The sequence below is a fragment of the Syzygium oleosum genome, unplaced genomic scaffold (assembly GCF_021117445.2).
Source record: "Syzygium oleosum isolate NSW1041296 unplaced genomic scaffold, Sole_v2.1 Sole_v2.21, whole genome shotgun sequence".
Taxonomy (NCBI): domain Eukaryota; kingdom Viridiplantae; phylum Streptophyta; class Magnoliopsida; order Myrtales; family Myrtaceae; genus Syzygium; species Syzygium oleosum.
The window spans coordinates 943,423-960,040 of record NW_026607505.1 but is presented as its reverse complement, the minus strand read 5'-3'; the positions used below and the strand labels follow the sequence as shown (position 1 = coordinate 960,040).

The window sequence follows — 16,618 nt, the reverse complement described above, 5'->3', positions numbered from 1 at the left end:
GTTTTGGCATAATCTTTCGAGAAAGGTCACGAGAAAATAAAAAGATCAATTATAAATTAGAAATGGATTTTAGCTCCGTTTATTTCGCGAAAAAATAAGTAATTCAATAAATATTTTTCTAAAGATATTCACCCGTGTCGCCTTATAAAAATGGACAAACAAAAAAAAAATTTCATCGTTTACGAAAATGTCTACGGAAATATTTAAAATAGGCAAAGCAAAATGTCATCCATAGTTATATTTGTACTTTTAATCGGCATCCTATTATTTTGTCCTTTGAGTTTTTGAGTGCTCTTGACTCGCGCACGCCTTTCCTTGATCGTGCCATCTGGCCGCCATTGGCAGATCCTTCAAGCTACAACCTCGTATGACGTGAAGAACTTTTGATCACTTTCTAAGGTTCCCTTCGTTAGGCGGAAAATATTCTTCCGAAAAATATTTTTCGGATTTTTCGGCATTCGGGGGGCGGAAAACGTTTTCCGTGGGAAAATATTTTCCTTCCCCCCTCACAAAATAGCCTAAGTCTACAGAAAATGACTTCCGCTTCTTCAAAAGCGGAAATCATTTTCCGGAGCTTCTTCTTCTTCACTAAGGTCGCCGGACGCCGGACGTTGGCCGTCGGTCGCCGGCCGCCGGACGCTGGCTGCTGGTCGCGCGGCTGCCTGACGCGGCCGGTCGCCGGCGAAAAATATTTTCCGAAACTTTTTCATATTGATCGCCGAACACCGGAAAATTATGTTCCGGAAAAACATTTTCCAGGAAAATGACTTCCGGGAAAATATTTTCCAAAAGAAGATATAGGTCTCGTTGGCCTATTGCATTGCCAATGACTGCGTGAAGATATCAGGGTGGTTGTGACCTCGGTTGTAGTGAGGTATAGGGCTAATGTGGATAATTTTTTTCGAGGCCTCCTTTGTCCTCGGCGAGGGCAAAGGGAGGGGAGATATAGGTCTCGTTGGCCTATTGCATTGCCAATGACTGCGTGAAGATATCAGGGTGGTTGTGACCTCGGTTGTAGTGAGGTGTGAAGGTAGCTGGCATGGAGCCTCAAGAGAGATGAGAAGAGGTAGAGCACGAGGGCGATCGGCTTTGCAAGCCAAGTGGTAGCAATCGGATGTGGGATGAGAGAGAGAGAGAGAGGAATGCTTGTTTGGTATTTAGTATTGTTTAGCTTTACGAACACTTCTTAGCACCCCGCTTACATTCATGCAGTCGAGCTTTAAAACTTCCAAAAAGCGCAATCTAATTCTAAAACTTTCTTAACAATTTCCGTTCGTCAAGTTGTACATAGTTTATGGCTAATGCAATGTACACTATCGAAGGAAGCGAGACCAAAAGAAAAAAAAAGAGCCGGATAGAGTTAATGGAACGGCGTGATTGCACTTATCGAAATTTTTAGGACTTAATTATATTTTTTTTTTGTGCTTTTTCATTGTAAATAGAGAGAGAGAGAGAGAAAGGGGGAAAAGTTCACATGGGGGCAGCGTTAATCGGCAAACTTTTACCATAATCCCGTATCCCTGATAAAGCAAAAGAGAGAAAAATATAGGGGAATAATAAATAATGAATTAAAAAAATCACAAACAAAAACACGCTCGTCTTCCTCTTTCGATTTTTCAAACTTCCTTCTCTTCCTTCGCAGATCTATTCCGAAAGAGACTCCCTCTCTCTCCTCTCCCCTCTCCTATCTCCGTCGGAGCTCCTCTCGCCTCCGGCAATGGCGGCCACTGACACCCAGTTCGATCTCCGAGTAAGCCCCCCCTTCTCCTCCTCCTGCCCCTCTCCACTTTCCGTCTTCTTCCTCTCTCTCTCTCTCTCTCTCTAACCCCCGCTGTGCATTTCTCTCGGCAGCCGTCGCCCCACTCCGCCTTCTCCGCCGGGTACCTCCCCTCCCCTCCTCCGCCGCCGCCGCCGCCTCCTGCTCCGTTTTTTGCGCCTCCGCGCGCCGCGAGCGTTGATGGGTTTTTGCTTGTTTTTCGCCTCCTGTGCAGGGAGTACGCGTTCGCCGATGCCGGCAACTTGGACCACTGCGCGCGCTACTTGAACCAGACCCTCGTCACTTTCGGCTTCCCCGCTTCCCTGGACCTCTTCGCCAGCGATCCGGTTGCGTTCTCCTCGGCCCCCCTCCCCCCTCTTCTTCTTCTTCTTTTTCTGTTGTGTGCGGGTGGTTGTGGTGGTGGTGGTGGTGGTGGTTGTTGTTGTTGTTGTTGTTGAAGAGGTTGAGCTTCCCCGCCGGTGGTCCTGATCCGCTTGCTTTCCTCCGGCAGGTATCGATCGCCAGGACTTGCAATTGCCTCTACTCTCTGCTTCAGCAGAGGCAGCGCGACGTCGAATTCAGGGACTCTGCTAACGAGCAGAGGCAGAGGTAGCAGCTGATTCTGTTCTAATGATAACACGATTGTTCCGTCCGCAGCAGATCGAGCTCAAATTTTGGGATTTCGTGCTGAAAAGCTCGGCCCTTTTTTTTTTTGGTTTAAGCTTATCTTAATTTACCGGCTGTTCTTGGGTTTTAGCATTTTAGGTTCGGGAATTTACTAGCGTCGAAATGAATGTTTGGTTGACAATGTCGTTTAGTAGGATCTGCCGTGAGTACGAAAGGAGTGCATTTTTCTTGTAGCTAGCGTGGCTAGGGAGAAGTATATCGGGAGAGATTGAAATGGTGCTAGGTACATGATCTTTGCGTGCATTGATGAGTTTTTTTCCTGCGTAATAGACTGCTTTCGGACATCTCGAGATTAGAAGCCAAAGTTGAGAGGCTGGAGTCACAACTGCAAGCCAAGGACAGGGAAATCGCTACGATTACGAGAACGGTAAGAAGCTCGGACCTTTGTGAAGTGCTAACAGCTGCAACTCGTGGTTTCGTTGACGATTCACGTTTTCATGATCAGGAAGCTAAAGCTACAGCTCAGTTTAAGGCCCAAATCGAGAAGTTACAACAAGAGAGAGATGAATTTCAGAGGATGGTCATTGGGAATCAGGTTAAGATCGTTGAATTTTACCACTGCATCTTGGTTTTGGCTGCATGAAATGTGGGATACTGATTATGGTTAATTTGCTTTTCTGACGTTGTGAAGCAAGTGAGGACTCAGCAGATACACGAGATGAAGAAAAAAGAAAAGGAGTACATAAAGTTGCAGGTTCGCTTCTTCCTTGTATTTTGAAATTCTTTAAGAGAACCCATGCGCCATGGTTGTAGATGTATCAGCTTATACTGCATTCCTTGTATCTAACTATCTAGACCGTGGCCTTGATATTGAAGTATACCCTTTCCCTTTTGCAGGAGAGGCTAAACCAAGTTTTGATGGAAAAGAAGAAGGAATCTAGATCAGGGATGGAGATAATGAATTTGCTTCAGGTAACCATTTATTTGTTGCGGTTTAGCCTTTTGGTCTATTCGTCGGTGGTTCTTGACGATATCTTATGTATAAACAGAAAGAAGGTCGGCAACGTGGGACATGGAACGGGAAGAAGGCCGATAATGACTTCTACAAAAAAATTGTGCGTAACCTTTTTCTATATTTTAGCTTGATGATATATGGGGTAGTGGCATGGCATTCTATTTATTCCTCCATGATATGATTGTTGTCACTGACAGGTTGATGCCTATGAAGCCAAAAATCAAGAGTTGATGGCTGAGAACAATGATTTGCGGGCATTATTGCGGTCAATGCAAGTATGTGTGTTAGGACTTATTTTATTTATGTCGCACCATCCGCAGTTCTGCTGAGCTAAGAGTCATTGGCTCGTCTTTGGGAACATTCTGCATGAACTTGCTATTTAGACCATCCCATACTCATTATTTTTCATTGTCATAGATTAAATTTGGTTGATTTAGTTGGGCCTGGTATTGTCTGTATAAATGGACAGTTAGGTCACACCACTGGTATTGACCTGCAGACAGATATGCGTGAATTTTTCAATGCTCCAAATGGATTGCCCAAGCAATCTCAAGCTGTCAATGGAAAACATGAAAATGACCCTTCCCAGTCTCCACTGGGTGGGAGAACGGTGAGCTGTCTTTTAAAACTGGCGGTATCTCATTCTTTCCTGTTGAAGTGCTGCCACTTTTACTTGAGTGACTAATTGTCTAATGTCTCTAGGATGTCTTTGACTTGCCTCTTCATATGGCCAGAGATCAAATTGAAGAAAGCCTTAGAAATAAAATGGCTTCTATAAAGGTAATTTTCACCACCCTTGCTCTAAAAAAATAGCGATCTAGCCAAATTCAGGGACATAGTTGACTCCTATGCTTTGACACTATAGGAACGGATGGTCCAATTGCAAGATGCACAGAGAGGGGCAGAAGTTACTTCTGAAGCCACTGAGAGAGAGCTCGAGCTTGAAGCTCAACTTGTTGAGGCAAGGAGCATCATTCAGGAACAGGTACTGAAATTCCCTCTCCTGCATAAAAGACCGGCATTTCAGGTCATTCGTTTTTCTGAGGCTTGTCATACTGCTGATCGTCATCATTGTCGAACTTGTCGATAAGTTGTAGGTAACATTATTTGGTTGTATCTTGCCTCTTAACACTTCTTGTTTATGCCTATCAACCTGTTTACCATTTAGCATCTTTAGCCATAGAAACAGATTCTGATCAGAAGCTTTGTATACTTCACCTGATGAGCAGTTTGTTGGAGGCTTGGAGCTATGATTTACAATCATTTTATTTTTCATGTCATGCTAGTGTTAATACTCACATAGAGGTTTGAAACTCGTGCATCAAATTTTGCAATCTGCTTGTGTCTCCTTTTTGCTGCAATTTTTGAGGCACGTTAATGTGCTCCTCTTTACTAAAAAGATATTTGATTTTTCTGATCCATCAAAGGGCGAACCTATACACTGAAAAGTAGTAATAAGGATGTCGATATTGCTGATCTCCTTTCTTTTTCAGCTTTAGAGGTGGGAAATAGTCCAAGTTTAGAGGTCTTGGCTAGTTCTCACTAACTCTTATCACTTGAAAGTTACCCAAGTTGTTCGTGTCTTAATATAGCTAAACCAGGGATGAGTTGTCCCCTTTCCTGATTTTCCTTGTCATTTACATAACTTTCCCTGTCTGGTTCGTTTGTCATATGGGTTTGGGGTTGCCGTGGGTGTTGTTTGAAGTTGAACCGCAGTATGACCCTAACCATTTATTGCAGGCATCGATAATGTCCAAACATCTTGCAAAGACTGAGAGAAAAAGGTATCTCTTTATGTTGCCTTTTAGTGGATTTCCATGTTCAGACTTACCTGAAGAAGGAAACCTGATGGACCTGTTTTATGTTTTTGCCTTGACAGGGAACCAATTTCACCATCTCCTCTCGAGGTATAGATTGATCATTAACTGAATTGGCCAGTGTCCTGTTTAGATTTTTTTTTATGCATACGATGATGCTAACTAAAAAGAGTTGGTCCTGCTGTATGATTCCTTTATCCCTTTATATTTTGGTGAAGTTGGTATTGGCTCTTGAGAACTTAGTTTAGTGTGTAGAAGATAATGTGACCTCTTAATGTGCATGGAGTAATTTCTTGGAACCTTAACTTCAAAGACGGTTTCTTGGTGGTTCAGATTATCAAGTTTCCTCTTTGACATATAAACCATTCCCTTTTGATTTGAGGAGGGTTTTAAGAATATTAGGTGAGGATGACACTGAGGATGAAATCACCTATTGCGAGCAAAACCACTAGTTCTCTGACTACTGTAATGGTTCAAAGTTTACCTATTATCACATAGGGGTAATGCATATCCAAGATGCTTGTCTTCTCTTCCGTAATCTTTAATCAGGAGTTTCATGTTGCTATGTCCTGACTGCTTCATTTTTTATTTTAGGGACTCCGAACTGAAACAGCCTGATGAGTAAGATTCTCTCAAAGGCGTCGGCTCCTATCAACTCAGTAGGGCAACCGAACTTGTCACTCTGTGAGGATTGTTCTTCAAACATGCCCAATGTTCAGCAATGCCCTGAGATGGCGGCATCGAGCCAATATGTACACCTTCATGTACTTCATTCGAGACTACATGAGAAGCTAGTAAAAGAGTTATTAGTAGAGCATAGGGAGGACTGTACCTCATTTTCTGTCAATATTAATCATCTTGTAGCTTGTCTTCAGCAAACGGTGCTAGAGTGAAAGGCCGATAGCCTCTGGGACACTTCGGAAGATTGTGATGGTGACTTTTCTAAGTAGCTCACAGTGAAAAGTTATAAGCCACTTAACTTATCGAAAATTACTCTTCGCTTGGGAAAGATACTGGACATGAAAGATTTTACTGATGAATGATATGTTATTTTCAAATATGCAAAAGATATTGATTAATATGAAAAAGAGCTCACTTCCTCTAGTGGCCTTGTACCTTTCCCATGAAATGTTATCGATCATATGTCAAAATCCAAACTTCACATATCTTGAAAATTGTTTTCCTAAATACTGGACAAAATTGCCGATTTGAGAAGGACAGAACTTGTTTATGAAGCAAAGTAGTTGGAAGACAATTTGAAAAGGACTTGGTAATTCTATTATAACGTATAACAGAGAGAAGTTACTTACCACATTAAAAGATGAAAAATTCCTGTAGTTTCTTAACGTGCAATGCATCTTTACACAAGTGCCGTGTGTCCATCAATACTAGCCAGTAGTCCTTATTCATAAGAGTAGAATCGCAAATAAACTTTCTTCTTTTAAACCAATATATTAAACTAAGGGTTAATACCACGAAAAATCACAAACTGATATAGTAGCGACAAATTTATTCCAAATTAGTTTTTTTTGTCACAAAAAACCCTAAACTGATACATTTGGGACAAATTTACCTAAAACTATTTTTTTGACCACCGAAAAACCCCAAACTGGTATACCTGTCACAAATATATCCTCCGTAAAATTGGATTAATATCACAAAAAGCCATTAATTGGTAAATCTGTAACAAAGAGAGGGGTGAAACTCTAAACTGGTACGGCCGTCAACTGTCACGTGTCATCCAACTGAGCAATTTGAGGGTAAAATTTAATGAAAATTAATAGAAGGTAAATTTATCACAGGTGTACTAGTTTTGGGTTTTTTGTTGTCAAAAATTAATTTGGGGTAAATTTATTACAAGTGTACCAGTTTGGGATTAATGAAAATTAACATAGGGTAAATTTGTCACAGATGTACCAGTTTGGAATTTTTTGTGGTCAAAAAATTAATTTGGGGTGGATTTGTCACAAGTGTACCGGTTTAGGGTTTTTTGTGGTATAACACTTAGACTAATTATCTAATTGTTTGCGGTCCCTTTTGATAGATGGTTGTGAACAATTTTTCAAATTTGGATCCGGTGCTTGAAACGAATATCTTCTTACTTTATCACAATGTTTTGAGAAATCAAATGCATAAAGGAAAATCTCTGTTTATTGTGCTATTTTCTGTGATGTTTGAATTTTTATTTATTTATCTGTATTTAAGACCGATGTAAAATTGAAATTACATTCGGTTGTTGGAAGGCTAGTAGTACAAATGGTATTTTCAAAAGATGGGATACGGATTGTAACACTTGATGATCCATGAAGAGCTTTATTATTAAATTTATCTTCATCTTTCCTCGTTACTGAAAAAAAAAGTGAGCGATGACGAAATTTTCCATAAATTTTCTTTCATAATCACTCATAAAAGTTCAATCCGTGCGATCCAATTGAAAGACTAATATTGTTTTTTGCACACATATTGCAATTTGCACACATTGCACACATTCAAATTTTAAAAGGTCAAAAGTGAGCTCCAAGCTATATATGAATTAAGTCAAAATGAGACGAGCAAGAAAAATGGAGGTGGAAAAACATGTACTAATATTAAGAGGAAAGGAACATACAGGTCCCATTAATCACCCAATTATGTAGGGATGCTTTGGTGGCTTAGTAGGTGTCCAAAGAGCCGGTTTAAAAAGGTTTTATGTTTCGGTCGTGCCATGGGATAGTAACATGTGAAAAAAGCAAAGCTAATCAGAGACAAGATTTCTGAGATTACAGCCACAAAGCTGATTAGAATCATGTTAATAGCGAGTATTATGATTGAATTGTTACACCAATCCCACCGTGAAATCAAGATGGAATACTTTCTCGGCCCCGAACATTGAATGCGAAAAAAAAAAAAGAGGCAGAGAGAAAATAAAACCCAAAAGTGTGTGGCTCATGAGAAGCAGAAAGAGCTACACAAGATGGAGGAAACACATGAAGGGAAGTATCTCTTCAAAACTGGTAAATGACAAAACAATTAGGAGGATTTGAAGGGATATTAGGGATTTACTTACTCCCAAAATCCTAAGCCGTTATGAATTGATTTGCCTTGCCAGATTTGGCGGATACACTCCCAACCTTCCACATATAACACAACACAAAGCATCACAACACAACACAGCACGCCCACAAACATCATTCTCAGATCAAAACATGAAACAAATGGATTTTCACCCATCAAAAGCTGAAGGCCGCAGACCAGTCTCCGTGCTAGATGGTGAAGGCTCTTACTTCCACAGGATCCTCTCGAGAGAGCCGTCGGTCGGCAACTCCGGTCGCTACAATCTGTATCGAAACCCCGGTCAAATCCCATTTCAATGGGAGAAGCAGCCCGGGAAATGCAAATTCGAGCCACCAAAGAAGGACCCCGGCAGCAGCCTCCCGAGAATCAGCCCCCCGCCAATCTCGTCCTCCAAGAGCATGGAACTGCCGTCGAGGCCGAACCGCGGCGGTGGCCTCAAAGGATCTTGTTCGAGCTGGTCGAAGATGAAAATTTGGAGGATGATCAAGACCAAGAAGCTCCAGCTGGCGATGCCCAGATCCAAGAATCAAGCGAGAGGCTCTGAAGTTACGAGCAAGTGCAGTTCAAACGGGTCGTCCTGCACTTCTAGCGACGATAACCGGATGTCGTCTTCTAGCAACTCGAGTTCGTCCACATCGTCATCGTCGACAGCCTCGTGTTTGTCCTTCGCTGCTCCTCTGCAATTATCAAACATGGCAAAAGGACATAGCGATTGGCCTTTTTAATGAGCATGTACGTGTTCTTCCTTTTTGTTGTCTTCTTCTTTTGATTCGAATGTTTTTCATGAATTGTGCTTGTAGTTGTTAGTTTTTGTGGATTTAGTTCATCGGACACGTCTATGGGTTGCATGCGCTAGTGTTGGTGCCACTAATATAGATGTCGTGTATTTAACATAGAGCTATACAGTTTTGATGAAGATTGAGAAAAGCGGCAATTTTTATTTGCTATCTTGGTGATGATGGGATTTTATGTTGTCGCCCTAAAGATGGTCACTGGATGATTGATTCACTTGAATTCTTGATGGCCAAAACAGAAAAGATGAGCTAATTCCAGCGAATCAAATCGTTCAAAAATTTCAATGAAAGCAAAAGCATACGATTGTAAATTTGAAGTCATTCCAGGCTTGGACGCATTTCAAGATGCCAACCTTAATTGAGTTTGGTGTTGTCTCTCTTGTACCATGCTGAGTTAGGTATGCCATTTAGGTTAGGGCAAGTTTGATTGCATCACACATTAAACGTAAGCGGTGTGTATTTTTTCAGGGATTTTGGATCAAGCTTATGATAAAATTTGATATTTGGCTAGCCCAGCACAAACTCTTCGATATAGAGGGACCATGCATGTTTGTTGCCGGGGGCAACAAGATCAAGTTGGTAAGGACATTTTTCTAGTCATTTCCAATGGTCATCGAGGCCCTTTGCCATTTTGTACAAATGGTTTATTCTATTTATACAGATATGAGAGAAAAAAAAGGCGAAGCCTTGGTCTTGTTTGTTTAATAGGGCCTTCTCCTTTTCAAAAAGAAAGAAAGAAAAGATTCTCCATTTTTATACCCTATTTCCTATTTTGACACCAATAAACAAAATGGTTTCTCGAAATTAAGAATCAAAAAGAATTTTTTGAAATTCATTTCAAATAAAGAGTCCAGAATGGCTGCTTTAAAACCCCCCCTACTGGTTGTCATCGCTCAATCACAACTTCCTTTTCCACTGAGGCTCCAATTCAAAGAGGAAAGATACATACAAGTTCCGCTAATCACACGGTTACGGAGGGACGCTTTGGTGGATTAGTAGGTGTCTAGAGGGCCCGTTTAAAAAGGTTTTATATTTGGATCGTACCATGCGATAGTGACATGTGAAAAAAAGCAAACTAATCAAAGATGGGTTTGGGTTTTTTAGATTTTGATGCTAAGTTGATTGGGATTATATATCAAGCGAGCATTATGATTGAATCGTTACGGAACACTTTCTCGGACCGAAAATTGAATGCAAAAGAAAAAAAAAAGGCAAAAAAAGGTTGATACTATGAAAAATCCCAATATAGTACACATGTGACAAATTTACTCCAAACTAATTTTTTGATCACAGAAACCCCAAAACTAGTACATTTACAACAAATTTACCATCCGTTAAATTAAATTAATACAACAACAAAGCACAAACCGGTACACCTGTGACAAATGGAAAGTAAAATCCCAAACTCGTATATCGATCAACTGTCACATGTTATCCAACTTAAAATTTTAATGGTAAAATTATCACAGGTGTACCAGTTTGAGGTTTTTGATGGTAAAAAATTTAGTTTATGGTAAATTTATCACAAGTGTATCAATTTGAGATTTTTTGTGGTATTAACAAAAAAAAACCCTGGCTCATGAAAAGAAGAAAGAGTTACAATTGGTCCGTTTGTTTCGCGGAAAGCATTTTCCGGGAAAACACTTTCCTCATTTTCCAGCGTTTGGTTTGCTTAGGAAAATGAGTCAACGGAAAATATTTTCCCAATCAATGAAAAAGGTTTCCTTACCAAAGCTTAAAATTAGGAAAGTGATTTCCTCTTTGAACGAATCGGAAAACGTTTTCCGAAGTATGATTAGCTATCGGCGCTTGGACCCGAAACTCCACTCTTGGGTACGAAAACCTCAACGTTGGTTCCCGAGTCCCGACATTCAGGACTAGGTCTCGGCAGCCGAGCTCGAGACCTCGGTGTCCAGGGCCCGGGCCCCCGGTTCCCATCCCGAACCCCTGGTGCCCGTACTCAATGCTCCAGCACTTGAACTCGGGTCCATAAAAGCCGTACTTAGGTCTCCGATACTCGAGCTCTAGTTCCGACCCTCCTACCCGAGTCCACAAAGATCGTGCGCAGGTCCTCGGCGCTCGGGCTTGGATCCTTAATTAATGAAACGTTTGTTCTTATAAAAATATTTATTTAAAAAATTCGAAAATTTTATTTATTTATTTAAAAAATCATTTATTATTATTTTAAAAAAAATCGAATTATTTATTATTTTCTTTTCTTTTTTCTTTCTTTTCTTCCTTTTTCTTTTTCTTCTTCCTCGGCTGGTCACCAGCCATGGCAACGGGCATTGAGCTCGCGGCCTCTGGTGGCGAGCCTTGAGCTCGCCTTAGGCTGATGAGCTTGCGGCCTCTGGCGGCTAGCCTCGAGCTTGCCTTAGGCCGGCAGCCTGGAGACCTCTAGGACGCAAGCCGACAAGCTCGAGGCTCAGCCGATCCACGGGAGCCCGAGCTCCATTAAGGTTGACAAGCTCGCGGCTTGCCAGATCCAAGTGACCTCGAGCTCTGTCGAGGCTGGCGAGCTCAAGCTCGCCTATGGCTATCACCAGGCAAGTCTCAAGCTTGCCTGTGTTCGTATCGATCACGGTGGAGGAAGGAGGAAAAAGAAAAGGAATGAAAAGAAAAAAAGAAAAGAGAAAAGAGAAAATAAAAAATAAAAAAGAGAAATAAAAATAATTAAAAATTTGATTTTTTAAAAATAAAAAATATTAAAAAATTAGAATTTCTTTTTGCCCGAAATAAAGTCATGAGATTGAAATCATTTTCCAATGAAATCCAAACATCATAAAACGATTTCCTTCGTCTATCACCAAATAAAGAAAAACTAAACATTTTCATGAAAAATGATTTTCCAGAAAATATTTTCCGTTATTATTAAGTTTTCAGCAAATCAAACGTACATGCCCACTTGAGATGCCGGAAATACATGAAAGGAAGTATCTCTTCGAAACTAGTAAGTGACAAGAAAATAGTTATGAGGATATGAAGGGATATTATGGATTTACTTACTTCCAATTCACAAACCCCTATGAATTGATTACCTTCCCAAATTTGGCGGGTGCACTCCCAACCTCTCATGTATAATATATACACAACACACCCACGTACATCATCCTCAGATCAAGATTGAAAAATGGATTTTCACAGATCAGAAGCTGACGGTCACAAACCAGTCTCTGTGCTAGAAGGTGAAGACTCTAACTTCCACAGAATCCTCTCAAGAGAGCCAACGATCGGCAACTCTAGTCGCCATTATCAGTATCGCAGCCCCGGCCAAATCCCATTTCAATGGGAAATGCAGCCTGGTAAATGCAAATTCGACCCACCAAAGAGGGACCCCATTGATGTCCCAAGAATCAACCCCCCTCCAATCACGGCCTCCAAGAGCATTAAACTGCCGTCGAGGCCGGACGACGACAGCGGTGGCCCCAAAGGGTCTTCTTCGAGCTGTTTAAAGACGAGGTTTTGGAGGATGATCAAGAACAAGAAGCCCCAGGTGACGATGTCCAGATCCAAGAATCAGGCAAGAGGCTCTGAAGCTACGAGCAAGTGCAGTTCAAATGGGTCGTCTGGCACTTCTAGCGATGATAACCTTATGTCATCTTCTAGTAACTTGAGCTCGCTCACGTTGACGTCGTCGACGACGACCTTGTGTTTGCCCTTCGCTGCTTCTCTGCGATCATCATTCTTGGCAAAAGGGCATATCGATTAGCCTTTTTAATGAGCATGCAGGTGTTCTTCCTTTATCTTTTCCTTCTTTTGATTTGAATGTTTTTCATGAATTGTGTTTGTAGTTGTTTAGTTTTGTGGATTTAGTTCATCGGACATGTCTGTGGCTTGCATGCGCTAGTGTTAGTGCCACCAATATATGTCGTGTATTTAACATAGAGCTATACACTTTTGATGGAAATTGAGAAACGCAGCAATTTGTATTTGCTGACTTTGTGACGGTGGGTGATGATGGAATGTTATGATGGTGATCCCAATTTCCTTCATTGGTCATGGACTACTAGATGATTAATTCAATCGAATTGTTAATAGCCAAAATAGAAAAGATAAGTGAATTTAAAATCGTTCAAAAATTTTAATGATAGCGAAAGCATTCGATTCTAAATTTGAAGTCATTCTAGTCTTGGACGCATTTCAAGACGCAAACCTTAATTGAGTTTCGTGTTGTCTTTGGCTCTCACTTGTACCATGTTGAGTTAGGTATGTCATTTAGGTTACAAGTTTGGTATACATTGAACGTAAGTGGTGTGTAATTTTTCAGGAATTTTAGACCAAGGGTATGACAAACTTTGATTTTTAGCCAGCCTAGCACGAACTCTTCGATATATTTCTTGCCGGAAGTATCCCTAATCCCATTAATAACGAAAGGGACCGTGCATGTTTGTTGCCAGGGGCAACAAAATCAAGTTAGTAAGGATTAAAAAATTCCTTCATTTTTCTAGTTATTTCCTATGGTTATCGGGGCACTTTTACCATTCCGATAAATGGGCTATTCTATTTATACATATATAGGAGAGGGGTGCATTCAAGCCTTATTTAATTTGTTTATTAGGGCCTCCTTCTTTTAAAAAAGAGAGAGAGAGAGAGAGAATAGATTCTCTATTTTTATACCCCTATTCTATTTTGACACCAATTGACAAAATGGCTTCTCCAAATCAAAAATCAAAAAGAATTTTCAGAAATTCATTTGGAAAAAGAGTCGAGGGTGACTGCTTCCAAGCCCACTTGCTGGTTGTCAACACTTGATCACTTCCTTTTACTGCTAAGGCTCAATTTTATTTTACGAAAGATGAATAATTTGAAAAATATTTTGCTAAAAATGACCGTTTGTATCGTTTATAAAAACAAATGAATGAAATTTGTTTTATTATCCATGAAAATATTTAGACTTATGTTGTTGATAATAAAAATATTTTTTAGTAACTAATTATTTAAGCGATACCAGCGATTTTTTTAAATTTTTTTTAAATTATTTATATTATGCGAAACAAACCGACCCTAAATGATTACTTAGGGACCTTAGCATACGATCTGAGCTGTTTCCCTCTCATCTTTGGATCTTAGCCTACGATCTAAGCTGTTTCCCTCTTGACTTGGGATCTTAGCATCGCAAAAGTTTGTTTGCACAAATGATCTAGGCCTGTATTCGGAATTTCTCTGGGATTGGTGGTGTGTAATGATTATCAGCATAACGTTTAATTCTTGGACTAATCCCAACGATCTTAAACACACAATTGCCAGGGTGGTGCTCATGAACTTGCAAAATTGAATCTTTGGAAGTGCTGCACATCCTCAATTTTTCTCTTTCCTTTGCAAAGTCTATCGAGAAATTGCAACCATTTAGGTCTGAGAGATATTTTTCTTTGGGGTTTGACAAGGATGTTATATCGAAGGGATAATAGAACAAATGATTCTTGAATATGATAACAGCACAAATGGCACTCCACTTCTTGTCTCCATGTCAGGACGTACAAGGGTCCAAGGTTTGTGGCAACGGTATTAATGCCAAAATTGATCACAAGACGGTCTAGGACATGCACCTAGTAGATCTGTTTTGTAAAGTTAAGTGATCATTCACTTGCATATCTTGAAGGGAAAATAGCATGTCATGCAAGGTCGACCACCTATTGCTGCCAACAACTATATGCCATGAACTAATCGAGCGTCTACATTTTACAATGAAATGGTTTGAAGATCAATCTTAACTATATATGGGCCGACGAACGGGCCAAAAGTTGGCTTTTTTCCCATCTTGGATTAGCAAAAGATGGCCCAATTAGAATAAATTACTAGTCCAAGTACCTCTCTTGCTCCGTACTCTAGCTTAACATAAAGTGTCAGCTATTATTTTTCAATTTTTTTGGGGGGAAGTATTATTATAGCCTGGCCACTGTGATGGAGTCAATTATTAGTACTTGCATTTGGAAAGCCATCCAATTTCAATGATAAGACACGGGACCCATAAACCCAATTGGCATCAACACCACCTTCTTCCCAATATGATCAAATGATGTTGATAGGAGTGAACCAGTTATCCAGTCAAGATAAAGGAAGAAAAACGGCAACAATTATGCAAATTTGGTGATTGAGAAAAGATTTTCCAAGTTGACGAGGAGAGAGAGAGAGAGAGAGAGAGAGAGAGAGAGAGAGAGAGAGAGAGAGAGAGAGAGAGAGAATAGGGTGTAAGAAATGCTGCCTAACATGGGAAGACATTGAATTATTCTTAGATTTGAACAGCATGATTGTCTTATGGACCGTCGAATGGATTATTGCATAGATGCCTAACTTACTAAATAATGAGTTCGACGAACCTAAGCTTGCTATAGACCAAGTCTAATCACTTTCCGAAATATTAGACCCTTCTTACGATTCCTTTTTTTTTTTTAATCAGGAACTTTATTATCTGCAAAACCATTTCTTACAATTCGAGCAAACAAAAGGGTTGATGTTTCTTCTAAGTCAGCACTCATGGTAGGAGCAGCAATATTAGAAAGAGCAATACAAATTGATAGAAAAGTCACAAAGTCTCATATATGCTCATTTTCACTAACTCCCTCCGAGTCAACTGTGGCTCGCATAAGATAGTGGGGTATGCTCTAACTCTACTAGAAGCAGCACATAGATTTTACTGAATTTCGACATCGCGTTTGATTTTCTACTTCGCTTTCATCCATGAAAGAAAAATGGGATTGCCTCGTCAAAAAAAATAAATCAAATGTAAGATAACATGGACCTATCTTTTTGAGGTACTTGGTCTATTGATTTTATTATATCCAATTAAAAATAAATTTGCAATCAATGAGGTTTAAAAGTACATCAACCCTTATCAACCCATGTGTAGGGTGGTTTGGGAACCAGTGGACCAGCTACAATAAAAGCTCAGCATCACTATAATTCATGAAAGTTGTAAGAGGGTTATTGTGTGCACTGCTCAGAGGTAGCATTATAGATGGAACGAGCTCAATTTATATTTTATTTCGCCTTGATTGTTCTATACCTTTCGGCGGCTAGAATGCAACAGAATATATCTAGACAAATGAAATTTTGTATTCGGAAAAATCTTATTTCGAATATTTTTTAGGGAACGAAAAGGGTATCGAAAGAGCTGAAAACTATTCGTGCACCACTCGTCCAATGGTTTTACATTAAGCCAAGATTTGTGAGCCGTCCTTAAAATGGTCAAATGCATACTTTTAGCTTCCCCTTTCGAGCCGCAAAGGATGGCACTAGATGCTTTCCCTTTTGCCTCTCGGGGAAAACCCAATTGAGATTTGAGAGGTATGAGTGCATTACAAGATCTATTGGCCAAAACAATGGCATGATAAGATCAATGATACGATGAAAATTGAACTTCGGACAAACGATAACCCCTAGATTTAGCGCCATCGGTTGGGACTTAAGAGGATTTCCAGTTTAGAATTGGAGGCTATTTGTTTTGATCTCATCAACTGCGTGCAAACTGCTTTGCATCAAGGTCATATTCACAAGTCAAATTCCTGAATCTAACTAGTTTATGGGGAGGCATGGTATGATACATTGTATTTCAATA

The 16,618-nt window shown here is 40.1% G+C and overlaps 3 protein-coding genes across 3 annotated transcripts; all 3 read left to right on the top strand.

Annotated features, from left to right (window-relative positions):
* Positions 1-1,614: 1,614 nt before the first annotated feature.
* LOC115677449 (uncharacterized) lies at positions 1,615-6,205 on the top strand. The gene is made up of 16 exons (XM_030600617.2): positions 1,615-1,750; positions 1,852-1,880; positions 1,992-2,103; positions 2,268-2,365; positions 2,714-2,810; positions 2,889-2,978; positions 3,075-3,137; positions 3,281-3,355; positions 3,433-3,498; positions 3,596-3,673; positions 3,898-4,008; positions 4,101-4,178; positions 4,264-4,383; positions 5,139-5,182; positions 5,278-5,305; positions 5,810-6,205. The coding sequence occupies exons 1-16, from the start codon at positions 1,718-1,720 to the stop codon at positions 5,831-5,833; spliced, it is 1,146 nt and encodes a 381-aa protein (XP_030456477.2). The 5' UTR covers positions 1,615-1,717; the 3' UTR covers positions 5,834-6,205.
* A 2,130-nt stretch (positions 6,206-8,335) lies between these two features.
* LOC115677475 (uncharacterized) lies at positions 8,336-9,206 on the top strand. Its single transcript, XM_030600651.2, has one exon. It carries the CDS (start codon positions 8,401-8,403, stop codon positions 8,992-8,994), a length of 594 nt encoding a protein of 197 aa, XP_030456511.1. The 5' UTR covers positions 8,336-8,400; the 3' UTR covers positions 8,995-9,206.
* A 2,788-nt stretch (positions 9,207-11,994) lies between these two features.
* On the top strand, positions 11,995-12,978 carry LOC115677495 (uncharacterized). Its single transcript, XM_056320838.1, has one exon. It carries the CDS (start codon positions 12,194-12,196, stop codon positions 12,770-12,772), a length of 579 nt encoding a protein of 192 aa, XP_056176813.1. The 5' UTR covers positions 11,995-12,193; the 3' UTR covers positions 12,773-12,978.
* Positions 12,979-16,618: the final 3,640 nt, after the last annotated feature.